The following is a 22,835-nucleotide window of genomic DNA, read 5'->3' as shown; positions in this document are numbered from 1 at the left end:
AAATATACAGTTTACAAGTTGTATAGCATTAACATACACATAAATAACAAACGTCAGAAATATCAGTTACATATTATACAGTTTGTGAGTTTCAGACTACATATAATAAACATAGGTCTTAAATATTATTCCTGCACTTAAATGCATAGAGTAAGTACTTTCCTAAATTACAGAGTTCCTTAGTGTTTTCAACAGAAAACAATTGTATTAATTTATAAGTTGATGGTCTAGTCCAATAATATTTCTTGATAAACTTTTTACGTATATCATTATAATTTGTACATTGTAAAATAAAATGAAATTCATCCTCTACTACATTTTTATCACACATAATACACATTCTACTATTTCTACTTATTCCATAAAAACGACCAGTTTCAATGCATAGATTATGTGAGGATAGGCGAATTCTCGTTATCCATTTACGAGCTATTACAGGAATACATTTTTGTAAATAAAATTATAATTCTACATTTGACACAATATACTTATATAATCTACACTTTGGTGATGTTTCAAGCGTGAAATGCAACTCTTGTTTAGCTTGATCATATATTCGTTGTTTGTTAATTGTAAAAATGAACTATCCAAGCAAAGTACCCATTGGTTGTCCCAATAATAATTCATACCAAGATCATATAAAATTGTTTAAATACAAGTTGCCCAGTTTTTACATTTATTGCTATTTGCTACTAGTTCTTTGTAACAAGACTTTATAATACAATTTTCACTACCGTGAATTTTAGTCCATAATTTGAGCATCCTAAAATTTCGCTCATATAACAATGGAAATCTTCCTAATTCATAATATACCATTACATTAGAAGTGGACCTCTTGACACCTAGTAATGTTTTACAATAGTCCAAATGAACTTTTTCTACATTTGGTGCTCTATGAACACCCCAAACTTCACAACCATACATTAAAATACTACATACATATATAAGTGTCAAATGAACTTATAGAAGTAACAGTGTTCAGGTATAAGGATAATGCCTTTTTCCTCATACTAAACTCAGCTTTCCTGCCTTGTTCAGCACAGTGGTTTTGAGTAATATAAAATTTACAATTATAATGAAATAACACACCCAGATAACAAAAATGATCTACAATATCTAATGGTTTACCATTATAAATCCATATCTCAGTAAGACTAATTTTCCCACCTTTACGAAAAACTACTATCTTTGTTTTTTTGGTGTTAACTGAAAGACCCCATTTCTCAGTATAACCAGATAAAGTATTTAACATATTTTGTAAGCCTTGGATTGATTCTGACATCAAAATCATATCATCAGCATACATTAATAAAAAAAGTGTTATGTCCTGAAATTCAAGTATAATGATAACATATTTTAAAAAATATATGTAATAAAATAATTGAAATCAATGTTAATTAAGTAGGATATAAGACATGTACACACTTATATCAAATTAAGGATGTTTTTTATCCTGCTTTTACTTTATTTATCTTGTTGGATCATCCTCATCTAGGTCCTAATGACATTTTTTACTATTTATTGATAATAGATATGGTCAGCACAAATTAAAAAGACATGATAAGATCCATTAGAGTTACATTTCTGGATAACTTATATCGTTAATTGGGTACATTGTATATAAGTTTAAACTTACAGAACTATTGATATATATATATATATTAAATGTTATTTTGAATGTGGCAGTAATCTATCAAACCTTTGACACCAGAAAAAAAAGACATCATCTAATATTTTATAAATATAAAATTGAGAATGGACTTGGGGAATGTGTCAAAGAGACAACAACCTGACCATAGAACAGACAACAGCAGAAGTTCACCAATAGGTGTTCAATGCAGGGAGAAATTCCCGCACCCAGAGGCGTCCTTCAGCTGGCCCCTAAATAAATATATATACTAGTTCAGTGATAATGAACGCCATACTAAACTCCAAAGTATACACAAGAAACTAAAATTAAAAATAATACAAGGCTAACAAAAGCCAGTGGCTCCTGACTTGGGACAGGCGAAAAAATGCGGCAGGGTTAAACATGTTTATGAGATCTCAACCCTCCCCCTATATATATGCTCTTTTTTGTAGACACGTTTTAGCTTTAGAAAGTTGTGGGCTTTCACAGGCCCTGGTTTCCTGATGAGTATAGCATACCTTGACCCTGGGAATATAGAATCAGATTTACAAGCTGGTTCTGTTGCCAGATTTAAAGTAAGTTTTATGATTATCTCCCTTGGTTGATCATCCTTTCTTTTCTTGGCTCACAACATATGATTATAATTTTATATGAAGACTAGTTTCTCTTGTAGTTCTGTGGCTAGAAGGCCACCTTTTACAGATCTTAACTGTTAATGGTTTAAATAAAAGGTTATTTAAATAAGAGCATAATTCAAAGAAACTATTAATTTGCTCATATATTCATCATGAACTTTGAAGTATCAGCAATTATTAGATAAACAGATGAAATATGTACATTGATTATATCTCACCACTTATGAATCATTTCAATTTACAAGAACCTTCAATTTGACTTTCTTTTAAGAATTAAAACCCTTGAAAATGTGATTTTCTTATTGTCTTAAAAACTCTATTGATTGTTTTACATGTAGTTTTTTTAAATAAACATATTCTATTCTTAAAGATAAATATTTGTTTCTATTGCTTTACAGTTGTTATGGGTGTTAATGTCTGCCACATTTCTGGGATTGTTGATGCAACGTCTTTCTGCCAGATTAGGAGTTGTGACAGGCTTTCACTTGGCAGAAATTTGCTATAAAAAATATGCTAAAGTTCCTCGTATTATCTTATGGGTAATGATAGAGATAGCCATTATAGGTAAAGTTTTATATTATATTATTGCCTAAAGAGGTCTTTCCAGCCAACTTATGACCTACTCTACCAGTCAAAGTTTCAATGATTTCATAGCCACTGTTTATTGCTTTATATTGTTGATTGATTGAAAGAGAAATAAGTTTAAGTGGTATTGACATGACCTGAGCTAATTACAAAATTAATGCGATCCCTTATTATTATTTAAATCAAGAACCCAAAGAAAATATTTTGAATTATCTCCCTTCTGGGAAATTACATCTCATCCAGGTTACAGATCGAAAATTGCAAAGTTTAAATTTTATCATATAATTGCATGATTTCTGGTGCAAAAAAAATCATAATGATGAGATTTAATTGTTTTTTGTCCATTTAGATAGAAAAAATTTAAGCAGATGGATTATTCTAATTTTATTGTGAAATTGAAGAAGGTAAATGCCCTGTAAAATTTCCAACTTTTCAGTATACTGTTAATTCATCTATTATCATGGATAACAATTTTTGTGGATTGAAGAAAAAAAGGATTTCGTGGATATTTGATTTTGTGGATTTGCCGATGTTTGCATGCTAGCCGATAGAAAATTGATGGATTTGCCGATGTTTGCATGCTAGCCGATAGAAAATTGATGGATTTGCCGATGTTTGCATGCTAGCCTATAGAAAATTGATGGATTTGCCGATGTTTGCATGCTAGCCGATAGAAAATTGACCGATGTTTGCATGCTAGCCGATAGAAAATTGACCGATGTTTGCATGCTAGCCGATAGAAAATTGACCGATGTTTGCATGCTAGCCGATAGAAAATTGAAATTTGTTGAATATTTAAATTGTGATGCACCTTAACCCACAGAATCTTTGAAAATTGGTATCCCATGAATAATTATGAATCCACAGTTTATGATTAGAAAAGATGTTGACTTCCCAATGGAGCTCTCCTATTGTCTAATATATGTCGCTGATATTGAACCTCAGTATATGTAAAACATTTTCAGTCTTTATTTGTTTTAGGTTCTGATATGCAAGAAGTTATAGGAACAGCCATTGCATTTTATTTACTGTCTAATGGAAAGTAAGTTATAGAATATAATTATTATCACTATCAAAGCATGTTAAGATATTCAGACTGAATCAGTTCATCAAAATAATGTTTGAATACTTTTTTCTCACTTAAAGTCAGTAATAGTTTTTCACTTCACCAAATGTTTGTCTCAAATCATCAATGGCAGGTTTACTTTTACCCAATAAAGTTGGCAGTTTTAAGAGTAAATCTGGTGTCCACAAATGTGGCATCCATGTCCATTTATATGTCTTCATTCTTCAAGCAAGTGCACAAAACCAGCCAGTTCAAAAAAGAAATCAAGGGAAAACCATTAATATAAAAAAAGAAAGTAAAGGTGCAATAACTCTACAATGAAGAACCCCAAAATTATTTCTTTTGAAGCCATTTCTACATTATCTATTATTCATTTTTGGGATACGATTGCTTTTAAGCAATCTGTAGACTTTTACCGTTGACTCATAATCTTCCTGTTTGATTTTTCCCTTGACTTATATGCGTGTTTTTAACAACACGGAAAATCAGAATTAAGCAGTATTTATATTTAGTGTTTTTATAAATTTAGAAACACGTCAGAGGGAATTCCCCAGTTTTGATAAATGCGAGAGTTCTTTGTCTTTGAATTCCGATAATTCTATTTCTGTCATAAGAACTGAAGTGGAGTTTTCTATATTTTACCGTTATGAAACTGATACTGTACTCTCATGAAGAAATTGAGACTCATTCATTATATCATAAATTAAATAAACGTTCTTGTTCCAAAATTGCAAGTCGCGGGTTTGTTTATGTATTAATGCGCATGCGTATAGTTCTCTTGATTTCAAGGGGTATCAGATTGAGTGGTTGTTCTGGATTCCATGCTTATTAATTAATTTGAAACTCATTGGATTCTTTCTATGTCTGCTTGGTATTGAGGGTTTAATATTGTTGTTGCATAATTTAAAATCATATGCATCATTTAAATTTAAATCAATGAAGTTTTACCTATAACACCCCTTTAGCTGAAATGGAGTCTTCCATATTATCGTTTCGAGTTGTCTCCCTTTCAGAAGTATTTCCCGTCAAAATCGTCAAGAAAAAATTAACTCGTTAGATGTCGATAAACGTCGTATTATATAAGAACGATCTCAATTTAAACAGAGGAGTGTGTACGGAAGGATTCATGCCTACTGACCCAAGGGAAATTAATAAATAAAGAGTTAGAAATGGGGTTCCTCCTAGAATTAACGGTGATAAGATACAAAGTGATTAGTTCGAGATTACTGGGTACAAGTCAAATCGGCACCTGGTCAAATTGGCACCCATAGAAAAAGTCAAATCTGCACCTGGTTAAATCGGCATCTAGTCAAATCGGCACCTATTTAAAATTCAATTCGGCATCCAATAATACTTGATATAATATATGGGACTGGGACTATTTAAGTTTGTAATTTAAGTATACTAGCATAAAAGTCCCCCACGGTCCCAGCTTGTCTGGCAAATCAGCCGTGGGACATCAGAGTAATCTCGAACTATGAAGTGAAATACCTTCTCTCTCTCTCAGTGACTGCTGTGGAAAGTAAACTTGGAATTGATAGCACACAAATAAAACACAATAAGTACATTGCTCGTACACTTGTATCCGGGATTAGCTATTTTTAAAGTTGAGTGACTATTCAGATTTATATTACCTTTACATGTGCCGTTGAATTAGTTTTGAAAATAATACTATCCAGCTGTACGTCGAAGTAAGGCGTCAAAGAAAAAAAAAATATAATAGCCTTTCAAGACGTCATAATTAAGGCTTCAAAGAAAAAAAATATAATAGCCTTCCAAGACGTCATAATTATTTGGACTATCAAGGCCAGGGCTGCCAAAAATGCGTGAGACTCACACATGTTCATGCTTTTTTGCAGCAGTATCCTGGGATCAATTTTTTTCCTCTTTGATCTTTTCGATTTTGGCCAAATCTCACAAATTTGCTTAATGAAAAGTTAGCAGAACTGCTATACATGTGTCAATGAAAACTATATGGCAATCGTATCCCTCAGAGCATTCTGCTCTTTGATTGCGATCTTTTTGACAGAGACTCATTTTGTCCAAATGATTTGAATAAAAATATAAATTGTTTATCACATAACAGATTATCAACTTATAGTATTTTTTTTTTAATCAAGAAATACTAAAGTTATCATTGGGTGGTTTTGGATGTTTATATATTTTGATGCTTTAAAACGTTATTGTTGCAAAGATAAAATTGTATTGAATTGATATCATGACCATGTTTTTTGTATGTTTTAGAATACCATTGTATGCTGGTGTATTGATCACAATTTTTGACACTTTTACATTCCTGTTTTTGGACAAATTTGGATTACGTAAATTAGAATTCTTCTTCACATTCCTCATTACAGTGATGGCAGTAACATTTGGTTATGAGGTATGTTTCAAAAATATTGTACTTATTTATGCTTAATCCAGATAATTAGCAAGTAGGATAAGTGACTAGGTCTAGCTTGGTTGTCAGTTATTAAGTGTGATAGGAATAAATTCAACAAAGTGAATACCTTGCATATAGTAAATGAGGAACTATATTTGGCTTATTGAGTAATTGTAGGATGAACCTGTTCATTTGTTAGGGTTCATTTGAGTTTGACCTGATTTTCATGCTTCCTTTGTCAATGATAAGATTGTGTGGTCGCCATATCTCAGATACTATAAGCAATAGGGCTCATATATTTGGCCAATGTAATGATTGTAAGGTATATAAATTTCCATCATGCATTACACCCCAGACCAGCCTTCACTATTAAAGGGGCTTTTTGTACCAGGCTGTGCATATCATGGACCCAAACAAATATTACAAGCCAAAAGAATGCTTTGATTTATTATTAATTTCTTTTACAGTATGTGGTGGTTGCTCCAGACCAGCCTGCCCTATTAAAGGGACTTTTTGTACCAGGCTGTGCAGATTGTGGACCCAAACAAATTTTACAAGCTGTAGGAATCATTGGTGCTATAATTATGCCACATAATATATACCTTCATTCTGCTCTTGTCAAGGTAGGTTGTACATGATTACAGGTAAACATCATTTCAATTTTCTGCATGTCCACTTACATATATATGATAAATTTTCTACACAAATCATATCAGTTGTGATCGTAAAATTTGGGCATTTAAAATAGACAAATAATGGAGCATTTATCTTTATGGAAACCACTTCTTTCTCATGTAAATTGTATGTACTTGTACTCCCTGATATATATCAAAAGTAAATAATTTACCTTTGGGTAAACAAAAATCACTTTGGCAAATTCCCTTTCAGCCTATAAACAGTGATAAATCTTAATAATTTTCCATACATTTTTATAAATAATTCAGTGTATAGCATTTACACAAGTCTTATAAACTTTTTGATGCATTTGTGAAACTTTATATCAAATTAAGAAGATGTGGTATGATTGCCAATGAGACAATTATCAACCAGAGATCAAAATATGTGGATGTAAGCAATTATAGGTTACAATCTGGCTTTCAACAATGAAAATAACCCATACCATATAGTCAGTTAGTATAGGCCAGATAAAAAAATTGGAAATATTTCAAACGAAAAAACTTGCTGCTAATTTATAATTGTGCAATATAAAAATCAAATTTAGGCATGAAGCAAAGGTAGCTACTGAGTAAAATGCTACTGAATTTGGACAGGCACTCTAAACCTATTTTTGGGCCCTTGACTCTTCCCTGTTCTCTAAGAATGTGGTGTAACAGTTCAACATACAAACAAAATAATCAGTTTCAAATTCCTTAACTCAAAAGATCCGTAAGATACACAAATAGATAAATCTTGTTCTCTAAGACTTAAAAGTAGCAATCAGTACACATCCAATAGATTAAGTGCAAAGACGACATAAACAATCTGAGAAATGAATGGCATTGTGCAATGCCAAACTTTAAGTAAAGAACTATAACAATAGGATGTAGGATCATGAGTACTCGTAACTATACATATATATTTAGTTATGTTTTCTTTTTTGAAAAACAAAATTTTAAGATTTTGATATGGTGTTAAATTAATAACCTTAAAAAAATAAGTTTACTCAAAGGATCAATAAGTTGACATGGATCTTATTTAAATTTACCAGCTCTATAAACAACATGAACAACATTAAATTAGGATGTGATAGTCTGTTTCTACAGTTGTCAACTTTTCACTTGAAGTAGGAAAAGCAGTTAAGGAATGCCTGTTTATTTTATACTGTTATAATTTTAGTCTCGAGATGTAGACAGAACAAAGAAAGAAGAAGTGAGTGAAGCCAACAAATATTTCTTTATAGAAGCTGCCATCGCCTTACTTGTCTCATTCATCATTAATGTCTTTGTTACGTCAGTTTTTGCTGAAGGTTTCTATGGCCGACGTCCTGAAGATATAGTGAGTATTAGTTGTCCTACTTACTTTACCACAAGAAACTTGATTTTAGTTATTTCTTAAGCTTTAGTGTTAAGTCATAGTTGAAATGTTTTTACATGAAAAATTTCTTTTACAAATTTTTATAGAATAGAATATGAAACATAAGCATAATTTCAAATGTAAAATTTAACTAACTTTTAAACATTGATAGATTTAGATTTATTATTATGTTTTATGCATAAAGACAAAAGATTCACAAGTCAGTGTCAATGGTACCCCTGAAAATTAAAAGAATATGAAAAATATAATACAATATGTATATGTAGCTAATAGATAAAGGATTAATAAACTAAAATTTTACTTTCAGTACAATAAATGTTTAGCAGAAGGGAATCCTTATGCATATTTATTTAATGTAAGTATGAACAATGATATAAGTTGGTTATTGTCTTGAATACAAAAAAGTTAATCCTTTACAAATTTTGATGTTATTTCTCATGAAAAATGGCAGTTAAGTTTGATATTGAAGATTTTTGAAGTTTTTTGCTCAGGTTAGTTTGATACGATATTTTCTATAAGGTTATCTATACATATCTGTTTGACAATCTTTTTGACAGACTGTCCTCTGTGTCATGGTCCAGCCGATTAATTTGCAATGTTGCTGTCCATGGTATTGTCTTTTTCTTTATTTTCTACCAACAGGAATAATTGTATAGATTTATATCTCCTAGCAGTGAAAAATCATCAATAAACTTATGACAGTCTCAAACAATATAGCAGCATGAAAACTTTGGTTTAGTAAATGCTACCTCCTGAAGAAATAATGTTAAAATTATATTTATCAGGCGCAATTCATGTAGGTATATAACTATTCCCAATGTATATAACTATTCCCAAAAATTTATCCTTTCAAAACTTTTATCATCATGTTTTTTTTTACATTAAAGAAGCGATGTGTCTAGTATTGATAGGTGAAAGATGCATTAATAAAATTTAGTAAAAAAAAAAGATGCTATGACTGACAATGAGACAATTTTCCACCAGAGACCAAATGACATGGATGTGAGCAACCACTTAACACCATTCTCTTTTGTTTCTATTATGTCCTTAATTTAACGCTAATGTATAGATTAGTTCTGTAGAGTATACTATGTAAGATGAAACTTCAGCTATAAATATTTCATCCATTTTAGGTAACAGAGGTCCAAGTTGATATTTATAGAGGGGTATGTATAAGTAATATCTTTACCGTTTGAGCAATGAAAGCTCCCTTTTCCAAGTATTGAATCACATTTTTCTCTACAATGTAAAGTAAAAACAATGTTAGCATAAACTTACTATGGATACAACTTTTAAAAAAAAAGAATCAGTTGTTTGGCAGAATTTGTAAACACCATGAAATGAACTTTTTTCTCCAAGAAATTGAAAGAGGGTAGCCAGGAGTCAAAATACATGAAATTACCAATTTTTAGTGTCAGATTGGAGGAAATCATGCAGTTAGATAGCCTAAAATAAACCAGCAATGAAAATTTAAACCAACCAAAATTTGTGTATATATTTATTCATATCAGTAGTTTGTATTTTAAGACAGCATACTTCTTGATTTTAGGGTGTGTTTTTGGGATGTCAATTTGGGATAGCAGCAATGTATATATGGGCTGTAGGAATTTTAGCAGCAGGTCAAAGTTCTACCATGACAGGAACCTACACAGGACAGTTTGTTATGGAGGTAATATTTTGTTTGTTGTGGTTATTACCTTAACTTTGATTGAACAGGTCAGAGGAGAAGTGATCTTAATTATTTATAGGCATTTTTGATAATATTTTTTTCTTGTAACATTTTTGTTAGCAGCTACAAATTAGACTACTTGATATTTGGTACAAAGTTTATATTGGCAACCTGTGTACCAAACTATTAGATTTTATTCACTTTAATGTCTATTCTTTTTGCTTGCAGCATACCTATAATCAAGGATCCGGAAATTTTCTCACACAATTTCGGTCATTTTGAGAATATTTAAAGTTGGTGCCCCTTTTCAAATTGTCATCATTGTCAAACTAGATTCATAGCATCAACGGACTTGAATTGCTGTTGCATCGCATTTACTTCAAGTAAATTTCTTACCATTTTTCTAAAAACCCTCAAGAACAGTTTAGGGAATGCAACAGTTTAAAATAGAAATGATTTTAATGACTCAAAATGGTTTATTTCTCAGACATTGCTACTGTTTCTTTTGACAAAAATATTTTGACAATCTTTTGACAAAATTAAAACCGGAAGTTTACGATAATATTAAACTACGGAAATTCCGGATTCATTTCTGGGATTCGTTTTGTTTATCAAATTGACAGGAAATCACCGGCTTTTTAATTTATTACCTTTAAAAGTGTTTACTGTAGCATGAAGAAATCAATTTGCATTTTATGATTAAATATTTAATTCCCTGAAGACAACTTCTCGCTTTACCTAGTAAATAAAGCAATAGCTAGCCACTGTTACTCGTGAAACAAATATGTTTTTTCTACATATATATTAAAATAAGGTTTAATTTTTAAATAAGAATTGATGATTGTCTTTGCTAAAAAGTAATTAGATAATGAATACATTTGTCAGAGAATTTTAATTTCTTTAAGATATTATTCTGAGCTTGTGATCAATGTCAGGTGTGAATTAAAAACACAGGTAAAAAGTAATTAGTGATCATTAGCCAATGTTTCCCGGAGGCCATGATGTAGTTATTAGGAGAGCCCTCAGGATTAACAAACTATACTGGAGTGGCAGTTTTATTACAGGAAAAGGATTATAAACAAAAACAAGTCATCACAAGTGCAAAATGGTGATTAAGAAAGCTGATTTCAAACATTGAGTCAATGAAATATCCAAAATTATTTCTGTTAAAAAATAAAATTTGTCCTAAATCCCAATTACTCATTTAGGACAAATACTTTCAGTTTAGGACATGACTGGCAAATATGACTGTTTCCTGACCCTTGTCAGGCTATGATAAAAGCATAAGATATGGTATAATTTCCAGTTAGACAACTATCCACATGAGACCAAAGATATTTTTTTTGTTTAAAACTTAATAAAAATTTCTTATATATTTCTTTTCAGGGTTTCCTAAATTTAAAATGGAAAAGATGGCAGAGAGTTTTATTGACTAGAACTATTGCCATTGCTCCAACCATATTTATATCTATATACGAGGGTATAGAACAGTTAAGTGGTATGAACGATCTTCTCAATGTACTGATGAGTCTACAGTTACCGTTTGCACTGATACCAATCTTAGCTTTCACAAGTTCTACAAATATCATGGGAGATTTTAAAAATGGGATGTAAGTACGAAGAGGTGAAAATGCTGGTGATTTTTAATATATAAATAGATTTATATGCTGGTAAATATTTTATGTAGATACTTCAGCGTGATATGATATAATAGAAATTTACATGTCAAACAACAGTGTAAAAGAACTATGATGCTTTAAAGCTATTAAGTAAACAAATTACAGAAAATAAAATGAAATACATGTATTGGAAACACATAAAGAGGGCATTAACTTGTCCATCTGTACCTCCATTTGTCTGTCCATGCTTCCCAAAATTAGTTTTTGTTTTCTAACTTACTTTTTCCTCAACCAAATGTTATGAAACTTATTCAAGTACGAATATGTGTGGCATCACTTTTACCGTCTTGAGTTACGTCCCTTTATTAATGGAAAAATTGTCAAATTTTACTTTTCCACACTCTTTCTTTACTTTGCCACAACCAAATGTTCTTAAACTCATGCACAATGCTTATTACCACCAACAGTAGATCAAGTTTGAATATGGGTGGCATCACTTTTGCTATTCTCTAGTTATGTCCCTTTTTAAATAAATACATTTTGGCAAATTTGCAATTTCCGCATTCTAACTTTACTCAACAACTAAAACATTTAAATAATACTTATAACCACCAAACACAGATAAAGTTTGAAGTTGGGGGCTTTACTTTCACTATTCTTTGCTTTGTCCAAAAGTCATTTAATTGTTTCAATTTGTGGTAATTTGAGTGACAAGATGGTGTTTCTATTTCATTAAAAAAAACAAAAAAACATTGGTGTTCATTTAAAAGAATTAAACATTTATTTTTATTTTGTAGTGTAATGAAGATAATATCTGGTGTTATGGAGACAGTTGTGGAAGGAATTATTTTCTATGACCTATTTCTTTTTATTTTGTAGTGTAATGAAGATAATATCTGGTGTTTTGGTGGCAGTTGTGGAAGGAATTATTTTCTATGACCTATTTCTTTTTATTTTGTAGTGTAATGAAGATAATATCTGGTGTTTTGACAGCAGTAGTGGAAGGAATTATTTTCTATGACCTATTTCTTTATATTTTGTAGAGTGATGAAGATAATATCTGGTGTTTTGGCATTAGTTGTAATAGGAATTAATATGTATTTTGTGGCAGTGTATATACAAGAGTTACCCCACCATTGGGCTATATACCTGGGTGTGGCGGTACTTATTCTCCTCTATTTTGGATTTGTTTTGTATCTGGTAAGTAATCTAACGTATATTTATATTGTCACAAGTGCTTTCATGCCTTCTGGCAATCTTCAGGCGACGTTTTAACAATGTCCTTGACTCCCCTTACCGTTATTGTAACGTAGTAAACGTTACCAATGGCAGTGTCGTCAAGGACATTGTTAAAATGTCGCCTGAAGATTGCCAGGTGCATGAAAGCGCTCTTACCGTTATTGTAGCGTAATAAACGTTACCAACGGCAGTGTCGTCAAGGACATTGTTAAAACGTCGCCTGAAGATTGCCAGAAGTCATGAAAGCGCTAGTGACAATATTTTAACGAACTGTTATTATTTGATGTGAAATGTAGTTTGCGAATTTAATTTGTTTTAATTATATACATTCTGTACACCGTGTTTATTTACTTTTGCTATATATATATATTTATCTTTAAAATTATTTTATGAGTAAGTTTCATTTATTGAATAATAATGAATTGTACCACAAACATATTTATTTTTGGGAAACTGACTCAACCTTTTTTTTGTTGATGGAATAAAGAATGGAAACAGGGAATTTGTCAAAGAAATAACAACCTTACCAAAGGCTATAAAATAGCCACAAATGGCTCTTCAACTTAATTTGAAAATCCTGCATCCCAAGGCCGGCTTCAGCTTGCCAATAAACATTAGTGTATACTTGTTCAGTGAAATTGATGCCACAATGCAATAAACTCCAAAACATACAAATGAACCAAGTTTTACAAAACTAGCAAAGACAAGAGGTTCCTGACTTGGGGCAGACACAAAAATGCAGAGGGGCTTAGTAAAGACTCTATGAATGATATATTGAATCTGATACTCCTTAGTATTTTATTCAATGCCTTTTGCCAAGATTTCTGAATACTGAAATTTTTGGAGCCATTTATACATTTGATTTGATTTGATTGTCCTTTTGTTTTTAGCATGTTTAGGGATATTGATTTCATTGGCAACCATACATACTATATCACCTTGTTTTTATATAAAACATTTGTATTACTATTAATTATTTCAGGTATGGCATTGTTTTGTTACCATGGAAATAGAAATATTTTCTAGAATACCAGTAAGTAAATAGAATATCACATACATATTTTTATAAATCACAGATTAATATACATCATCACTAAATGGCAAAGGTTTTACATACTAAAAGGAGAATTGCATGTACATGTTTTATATTATTTAGAATTTATATTAGTCCTAGAAGATAGAATTACCAACCTTTAATTTGGAATAATGGAGGAATGGTAGCAGACATGGTTCTTTTCTGTTTACACTGTTGTCTTTTGATTATGTTTGAGTTGGTTTGAGATGCATATGTTGATTTTACAAATAGAATAGGGGGTAAGTTATGAAACTGGAGTTATGTAAAACTGTTCAATGCTTGCCCTATTAAAAGTTTGTTTCTGATGTCGGACAAATGGTTGTTATGTTCAATATTTGATTTTCACTTTTACAGTTATATTTTTTTCGAGATTTGGTCTGATAGGAATCAAATACAATATGGCACTTTATGTCAATTTTGTTCACCAACTTTTGAAAAGTTCAACAAATTCTTATCAAATTTTAATATGTTGTTACTGATGACAAAATGGAGGTCAAAATTCTTTTAGTGGTTTAGTAGTTGTCTTTGGTTGAGTAGGAACTGGCTCTTATTTCCTTACAATGACTTTTGAACCCTTCAACCAATTTGTATACCCCCTCAAAGGGCATTAAGGACTACCCTTGTTCGTCTGTTCATACAGACATCCCAAAGTTGGTTTCTGTCCTCGAACTTTAGTTTGTCTCAACTTTAATATTACTTAACTTATACAAATTGTTTATTACCACAAAACACAGATCGAGTTTAAATTTTGGTGTCATCATTTTAACCATTCTAGAGTTCCCGTTTACAAATGGTAAAATTGCTGAATTTTTCGTTTCTGTCCTCTAACTTAAGTTTGTCTCAACCAAATGTTATAAAACTTATACACAATACTAGCGTCACTTTTATTTTTCCCAAGTTGTGCCCTTTATAACATTATATGCAAGTAGGGACATCATCTAGAGACTTGGAGAAGTTCATAATTTACAAGTATCATACCAGGTACTTATATGTATTGTTTCTATAGAATATTGAAATCCATAATAATCCTTCTGTCTTCCAAAACACCCCTGCAAATAACCTTACCCTGTTATACTTTTTCTATCCTACAGCTACTACGCAGATTTTATCCACGATACCAACTTCTCCTCTCAGAATCTCGTTCAGATCTACAATATTCTACATTCTGATATTTGCTATGACACTTTATTATTATGAGAAGATACAAGGAAGATCTACTTGTGATAACTGTGTGTGATAGAATAGTTCTAAGATTGATGGCTTTACTTTTGAATATGTCATTTTGTCTGATGCATCTGTTGAAAGAAAAGATGTTTTAAAGATCCAAGAAAATACAAATGTTTTATTTTGTGATATTTTTTATGACCTTTAAATAAGATGACCTTCAGATGATCCAAAGACCCAAAGATGATATTTTACGTGTGATATTTCTTTGGCATTACAATAAGATTGCCTTTTGAGGATTGAAAGAGGATGTTTTACATGTGATATTTTTCGGACATTCCAACAAGATGACTTTATGACTTTTTGAAGATTTAAAGATGATGTTTTGCATAGGATATTTCTCTGATATTACAATAAGATGACCTTCAGGTCAAAAAAAGATTTCAGTCACTGAGAAAAAAAACAACATGGCTTTTAAAAATTGATGCCATCCAGACATTTGAAGTATGGAACATTAGCTGACTTAAAATTGTATTTTGCTCTTTTTTAACTCTAGATAAGAAACTTCATTTTTGTTTGAAAGCTTGCTTTGTAATATCATATGTTGACATGACGGCGATAAAACTCAAAGAAGAAATATTCGAAATAAATGTAACACAGGCATTCTCAAGTTAATTTAATTACAAAATGTACTACAGTAGTTCTTTTCATTCTCAATTTTATTTTGAGAATATTATTTTTCAAGTTTTTAAATGTTCAAGACTGACACATTAATAACTGTCTCCACTACATATCAAGATTTATTAAACATTATATTGGGCATAGAAACATGTAGTGTACCTGTTATTTAAGAACTGCTCTCTACTCAAATACAAATTGTGTGAAAAAGAAAACAACTGAAGGCAAAATTATGACCAAATAAACAAAAAAAAACATAAGCTATTCTGCATGGTTTGTTAAAATCCAGCAATAACCTTTTAAAAATATGTGTTTTTATATGAAATATATCGCAAAATGATGTAGATGAGGAATTTTTAAGTCCATGTACTGTACATTTGTTTCTAAAGACTGCTATATTGCTGGTTTTTGTTCGTTTTCAAATTAGTACAAAATAAATTTTGAAATAATAGAAATTATGAAAATACAATTAATTTAAACGCAACTATGGTATTTTTCTGAATTATACAGAAATTGTATGTAGAAATAGGAAGATGTGGTATGAGTGCCAATGAGACAATTTATACACCTTGAGGGTACCAGTTTTACTTATATTGTGCCATTTGTTACAGACAAATAAAGAATGATATAAAGATTGCAATGCTATATTATTTATATGTATATTATATTTATATTTATTAAAATATTATGTAATGCTATGATATTTATACATATATTATATTTATATTTGTTAAAATGTAATAGTGATATTAAAAAGTACAAACAATTTAGCAGCTTAACAGGTTTCTGACTGAAATGCTAAGATCAGAAGTGTAAAATGATATTTATGAAAATTTTTAAATTGTTGATTTAATCTATAAGTATTGTAAGAGTAGTTGCAACAACATTAGGTGCTAATTTATTAGTTTTTTAATATATTTATGTGTCTTTGTATAAATTAGTGTTCTAGCTAGTGTAATATCATGCACAACACCAATATAGAAAGAGCTGTTTGTCAAGACAGTTTCTATTTTCAAATTGAAGTTCTCTAAAACAGGTTCCCAGTTGTTGTGTGATCAAAATACATGACATAATTGTTCAAAATCTTGTTTGACTCATCAGTTTGTTCATTGACAAATTGTATTTTTTTGGGTAATGTATAATTGGATTAGGTGCAGACATCCTATTATCCAGGTTATGACCATCAACATTGACTTTACTGGGTATGAGGTGATCTTATAGGTAAACATTCATCTGGAATATTGATTATTCACAGTCAAAAGTAAAGAAAGCCTTAGATTTTTACAGATAAATGCATGCCACTGTCCTAGCTTTTGTATATTTTTTTCTTCAGTTTTAGATTAAGCCTTGAGGAGACAATTTTTAATTCATGAAAGTGTATATATATATGAGTTTGTTTGGGTAAGTTATCTGGGACCATGTTTTAGTCCCAGATGTTATGAAGGCATTAGTATGAAGATTTTGTTTTGTAGTAATAAAGTAATTTATGTTATTTGTGGCATTGAAAGCCCTTTGAAAACTTAGCTAGAACACTAGTTTAAACAAGTGGTAAACTTTCACTGTGTATTAATGATATTTGTATATAAAATATTTTATAGAGTAAGTGCAATACATATAGACACCTAAGTCATATTTACATACTTCCATGCTTTGTTTTGTAAATGTATACTTATCAGATCTGCTTTTTTGTATTGACATATTTTTTACAGCTTGTACTTTTTTTTTGCATTTAAAAATTTATACATTTATGTAATAATTTGTTATCATTTTCATTTGACTGGACATTAATTTTATTTTATTCTCTAAGATATAGAATATTTGCATCTTCAGCTTAAATTGTGCCAACTAAATGGTTTCAACGTTATTATTTTTATATTCCCCTTTTTAATTAAAGAGATCTAAGAGGCTTTCAACCTGATGTGACATGAATGTGATATCTGCAATGGGTGTTTATAAGTTCTGAATATGCCAAAAATAGAAATTTTTGTGAAAGTTAACAAAATCATTTTTAGAGTCAACCCAATTTAGGCCCCAAAAACCTATAGCACAAGGTTTAACAAACTAAATATTAAAGGTAATTTGTTATAACTATAGCACAGGGTTTAACAAACTAAATATTAAAGGTTATTTGTTATAACTATAGCACAGGGTTTAACAAACTAAATATTAAAGGTAATTCGTTATAACAAACTAAATATTAAATAAAGGTAATTTGTTAAAACTATAGCACAGGGTTTAACAAACTAAATATTAAAGGTAATTTGTTACAACAAACTAAATATTAAAGGTAATTTGTTATAACAAACTAAATATTAAAGGTAATGTGTTACAACAAACTAAATATTAAAGGTAATTTGTTACAACAAACTAAATATTAAAGGTAATGTGTTACAACAAACTAAATATTAAAGGTAATGTGTTACAACAAACTAAATATTAAAGGTAATGTGTTACAACAAACTAAATATTAAAGGTAATGTGTTACAACAAACTAAATATTAAAGGTAATGTGTTACAACAAACTAAATATTAAAGGTAATTTGTTACAACAAACTAAATATTAAAGGTAATTTGTTACAACAAACTAAATATTAAAGGTAATTTGTTATAACAAACTAAATATTAAAGGTAATTTGTTATAACAAACACAAAGTTAAAAGATCTTGCTTGTCAGCTGTCTCCAGCTGTTTCCAATCCATAAAGGAAATTGAACCTATTTTCATTGAAAGTCAGGGATGTCAAATTCTGAGTGTTAATTGCGACTTATTACGGAACCTATATAATATGGCTCTTATCCATTCTGGTAATGGTAATGGTAATTAAATTTTAAGTTTTAACTGCAAATAAGGGCTATTTTTGGACCTTATTGAACCTACTTCTTTTGGCCTTTGATTTTTATGCCCCACATAGGGGCATTATGTTTTTTTGGTCTGTTCAATCGTTTGTTCATTTGTCTGTTCATCAGTCTGTCTGTCCTGCTTCAGATTAAAGTTTTTGAAAAATTGTGCTCATGTGTGTTTGTAGGTATAGTGAATTTTTTTTTTGCTGATTGTGTTGGATGTAAAGTTTGACTTTTGGATAATTTACTGAAACTCATCAGGAATACGGAAAGCAATAATGTAGATAATATTAAATTATTTAAAATTAAAGGTCATTTTACATTTAATGTTGGATTATCATATCATATACTCATATTATTATTGTTGTCTTATTTCTTAGACTGTTAGATTGTTACCTACATTTACATATTATGTGACATTCTACTGGTGATTGTTTTGATGCCAAAATAAACGTCTTTCATTGCTATTTGTCAATTTTTATAGTCTTTAGTCTATTTAATAGCTATCTGAGTCTTTTTATTATAATTTGAAATAAAAGATTGGTATAAGAAATACATCATCTGTTAAAAGTTTTCATCCATATCTGAAATAACTGAAAATGACACCTTTCTCCAAACAAAAAAGATTAGAGGACAAACATCTACCTTTCTTCAACAATTAAGATCATATAGTAAGATAATCTTTCAAAATGCTTCTTGAAAAAAAAATCAAAAATAAGCATGAAAAAAACAATAAAACATGAGGCCAACATCAACACTGAAATGCAGTCTAGGGCATGTATACCTTAACTATTTGATGAGATTATACAAGTTAATGAATGTTCGACCTGTCATTAATTTGGGCTAGTGGTGTGACAACAAAACAATACATAGTTATCTCTCTTTTATATGTTATTTGGGGGGTGGCTGTCACCTGTTTCAAAGAAATAACTTATGAACCGTTTGGGCAATGCCTTTCTCATTTTACTGTTGACAAATGGAGGTAGATTTTGGTATTGAAGATTTTTAATTTTACTTTTCAAGAGTTATGGTGCACAATTTAATTAGAAAATAGCACTTTATGACATTTCTGTGCAATTACTTGTAAACCACTGAACCAATGCTTTTCAAATTTGATGTTGTCACTTGACAAAATGAAGGTTAAGTTTTATATTATAGATTTTCCCTTACAAAGAAAGATCTCTTTCCTTTCAATGTTTTAACTCCTAGTAGCTTCGCTTCACAGTGCAGAGCTATTAGTTTCTGTTAACATACACACCATCTTGAATTAATAACTTATCACATGATAGATTCTGATTGGTTGCATTATGATGCGACTGAGATACAGCTACAGCTATTGGCTTAAATGAGATACTGTAAATTCAGAAATTATTGGAGGTTTTTATTATTGCGAAAAATGCGTCAGAGTTGTAAACGCAATTATTTAAACTCGCATTTTGAAATATTTGATATGAATGAAACAAGATTTTTTGTCAAAATTGCATTTAAGTATTAAATGACAAAATTGCAATAATAAATGCACGCAATAATTTCTGAATTTACAGTAAAGATTGACAGACTTTTCTCGGACGGGATAAGACTTCAAATGCTGGAAATAACTATGTGTATTTCAGTTTCAATCAACTGTCATTAATTCATGTTCGCTTTTTCTATGCATATATTTCACAGATAAATTCAATATTAAAATATCAATTATTAATGTGTGTTTATTTGCTTTTTTACTCTGCAATTTGCACTATTGCTTTGCTAAACAATGTTCCTATGCAATGTTTACAAAAATGCATTATCTGTATTTTATAACTTCTTACAATCTAGGTACACCTCAAGAGTCGTGTCTATTTATAATTGTTTTAATTTCATACAAGTTATATAAAACATTTACTGAAAAGCATGGGTGTATATCGCACTGACTCTTAAAGTACATCCATTTTATATTAATCAATATCTAAAAATACCACATTTCCAATACTATTCAACAACCACATGCACACATATTTCCTTAAATTAGGATAGAGCGAAGCAGTCCATAGCTTTTTAGAAAGCTCAAACTTGTTACTATAACTCCTGAGAGATTCCCTTTTATTCCTTCCCATGGTCACTGGACATTTTAAGCAATAAGAATGAATTAATTAATCTTACATAATATTTGTCTGTTTCAGTGTCCATCATTCTTAAGAACAGTGCCAAATGATACATATGAAGAATTTCAAGATGAAGTGGACTTTGAACTGAGTGGGGAACGAGGGTTGAATATACAGGAATGAAATAACTATAACCAGTGATCTTTCAATGTTATACCACATATCTGTGTCAACAATCTGGGTTTCTAGGTACTATATAACAGTACAGATTTATAAGTACTTTAGAAGAGTTAAAACTATTCAACTAAGGATTTAGTGTCTTACTGTCTATTTGATGTATTTCACATACAGAGTCATGATGGCATACTTGAGAATCTGATGTGCAGTTTCATTTCATGAAAGAAGACGACTACACTGAAATTAAATAAGTTATTTAACTGTGTGAACTGGAAGTAAAATACTCAAATCAATTGATGTCTTTTAATCAATTTACATTACTACTTACGTTATAAATATTCAGATATTGTTGAACAAATTTATAATTTTGTACCATTGAGAATTTTTTTTATAATTTATATATTTGTGATTTACTTTAAAAATAAATTATGTGAACCTTTTAATATGAAGTCTTAAGGGCATATTCAACAGTTTCAGGGCTACTGTTTATTTATAAATGTGTATATGTCTTGAGTTTTGAGAAACAAGATTATTTACTTTTGTAAATGTTTCTTAATTTTTGTGGTACAATATATCAAATAAAAAAAAAAACCTGACAGTGTGTGAAGTAATCATTTAAATTGATGTTTGTAAAAATGATAAAAGTATAATGTTATCGCTTGCAACACTTAGACATTACCGCTACAAAATGTTTTATTGCTGAAGATGAAGAGTCAACTAAGAAAACAGGCCTTTTATTACTAGCAATAATTTTTAATCTCTAAAAATTATCTCAAAGATTAATAAAAGAAAATACACAAAATAGCGATATTACATATTGTTTGTATATATATACCTTGACCCATTACAGATCGTTATGAAATATAACGCAATGCTTGACTTCTTTATAATATTCAAGTGCTTTTAGTAAAATGTAGAAAGTTAAATGAAACACAGAGACTTACCAAATTTGCCTTTAGATGCCTCTATAAGGGCTCATATAAGTGTCTTTTGACATTGACATTAAATATTTTACAGTTGACTTAGCCATGATATTTTAATATATAAATGTGTTTGTAAGGTGACAGATTGACATGTTAATGTAATTATATGTGGTGAGACTATAGAAAAAGAAAAAAATTGTACATAGGAGGGATTGCAATCACTAAAACAGTGGATTATGAATATAAGTGACACCACAATTCAGTTCATTTAAGTCTTCTCTAAAAAATATACAGTACAACATATAACAATAAATCACGTCTGTTTAAATGAGTTTTTTGGAGAAATCTTGGATAATTTACCCTGGTAAACTTTTTTTAACAAATTTTAGACTATGAAATTAAAATTTGACAATATTATGATGTAACTGTATTTTACTCTTCATTATGAAGTAACATGTTTTAAATGCAGTTTATCTACCTGAAGATTCATTGGACATCTGGTAGTAATAAACAAGGACTGTCACTGAGATAGCTTTATGATAGAAATGTTACAGTGAGTGCAATATTGTTGTTGAATAAAATAAATATGTTTTGGTGATTGTATTAGTTTTAAGTGTTTTCTTATTAGACAAATATGTTTATCCAACTAAATATTTAGGAGAGACAAGTTTGTGTGTCCACACTTATTACACATGAACAGAATCTGATTTTTAGGCAATAATTAGACAAGGTGCATTAGTAGATTTAGATGGTGGAAACATTACATATAAGTTATTCTATTGTCAAGAGGTCTTAATTTTCTTAATTCTTGTCTTAATATCAGACTAAAAGTATAAACTTACAAATGTTTCTTTTTTTTAATTGAATTTTCAAAAAATTGTAAAACTGGCATTTTTATTATTCTTATTTTAATATAAAATATACATGATATACTATATATTTAAAAGTAAAGTGTCTTTACTTTTATAAATTTTATGTTATACCATATTCACAAATGTTACTTGTTAAAATATTTCTAAGAAATAAAATTATATTTTG

The 22,835-nt window shown here is 29.9% G+C and overlaps 1 protein-coding gene across 4 annotated transcripts in view; it reads left to right on the top strand.

The window, feature by feature from the left end:
* Positions 1-22,835, top strand: part of LOC139513832 (natural resistance-associated macrophage protein 2-like) — a 25,167-nt gene extending 2,332 nt beyond the window's left edge. For 3 of the 4 annotated variants that reach the window (XM_071302671.1, XM_071302673.1, XM_071302674.1), the window contains 13 exons: positions 2,083-2,205; positions 2,664-2,829; positions 3,832-3,892; positions 6,161-6,299; positions 6,767-6,922; positions 8,136-8,294; positions 8,641-8,688; positions 9,467-9,499; positions 9,883-10,002; positions 11,389-11,612; positions 12,665-12,821; positions 13,843-13,893; positions 20,776-22,835. In XM_071302671.1, coding sequence (XP_071158772.1) covers positions 2,083-2,205; positions 2,664-2,829; positions 3,832-3,892; positions 6,161-6,299; positions 6,767-6,922; positions 8,136-8,294; positions 8,641-8,688; positions 9,467-9,499; positions 9,883-10,002; positions 11,389-11,612; positions 12,665-12,821; positions 13,843-13,893; positions 20,776-20,880 — 1,542 coding nt within the window. In that variant the 3' untranslated portion in view covers positions 20,881-22,835. Of the gene's footprint in view, positions 1-2,082; positions 2,206-2,663; positions 2,830-3,831; positions 3,893-6,160; positions 6,300-6,766; positions 6,923-8,135; positions 8,295-8,640; positions 8,689-9,466; positions 9,500-9,882; positions 10,003-11,388; positions 11,613-12,664; positions 12,822-13,842; positions 13,894-15,026; positions 15,993-20,775 lie in introns of those variants that run through there. The other variant, XM_071302672.1, reaches the window with a different exon arrangement.

Source organism: Mytilus edulis, chromosome 2, assembly GCF_963676685.1.
Source record: "Mytilus edulis chromosome 2, xbMytEdul2.2, whole genome shotgun sequence".
NCBI lineage: Eukaryota > Metazoa > Mollusca > Bivalvia > Mytilida > Mytilidae > Mytilus > Mytilus edulis.
Note: the sequence above shows the minus strand (reverse complement) of the source record. Positions and strands in the feature narration are given on the sequence as shown.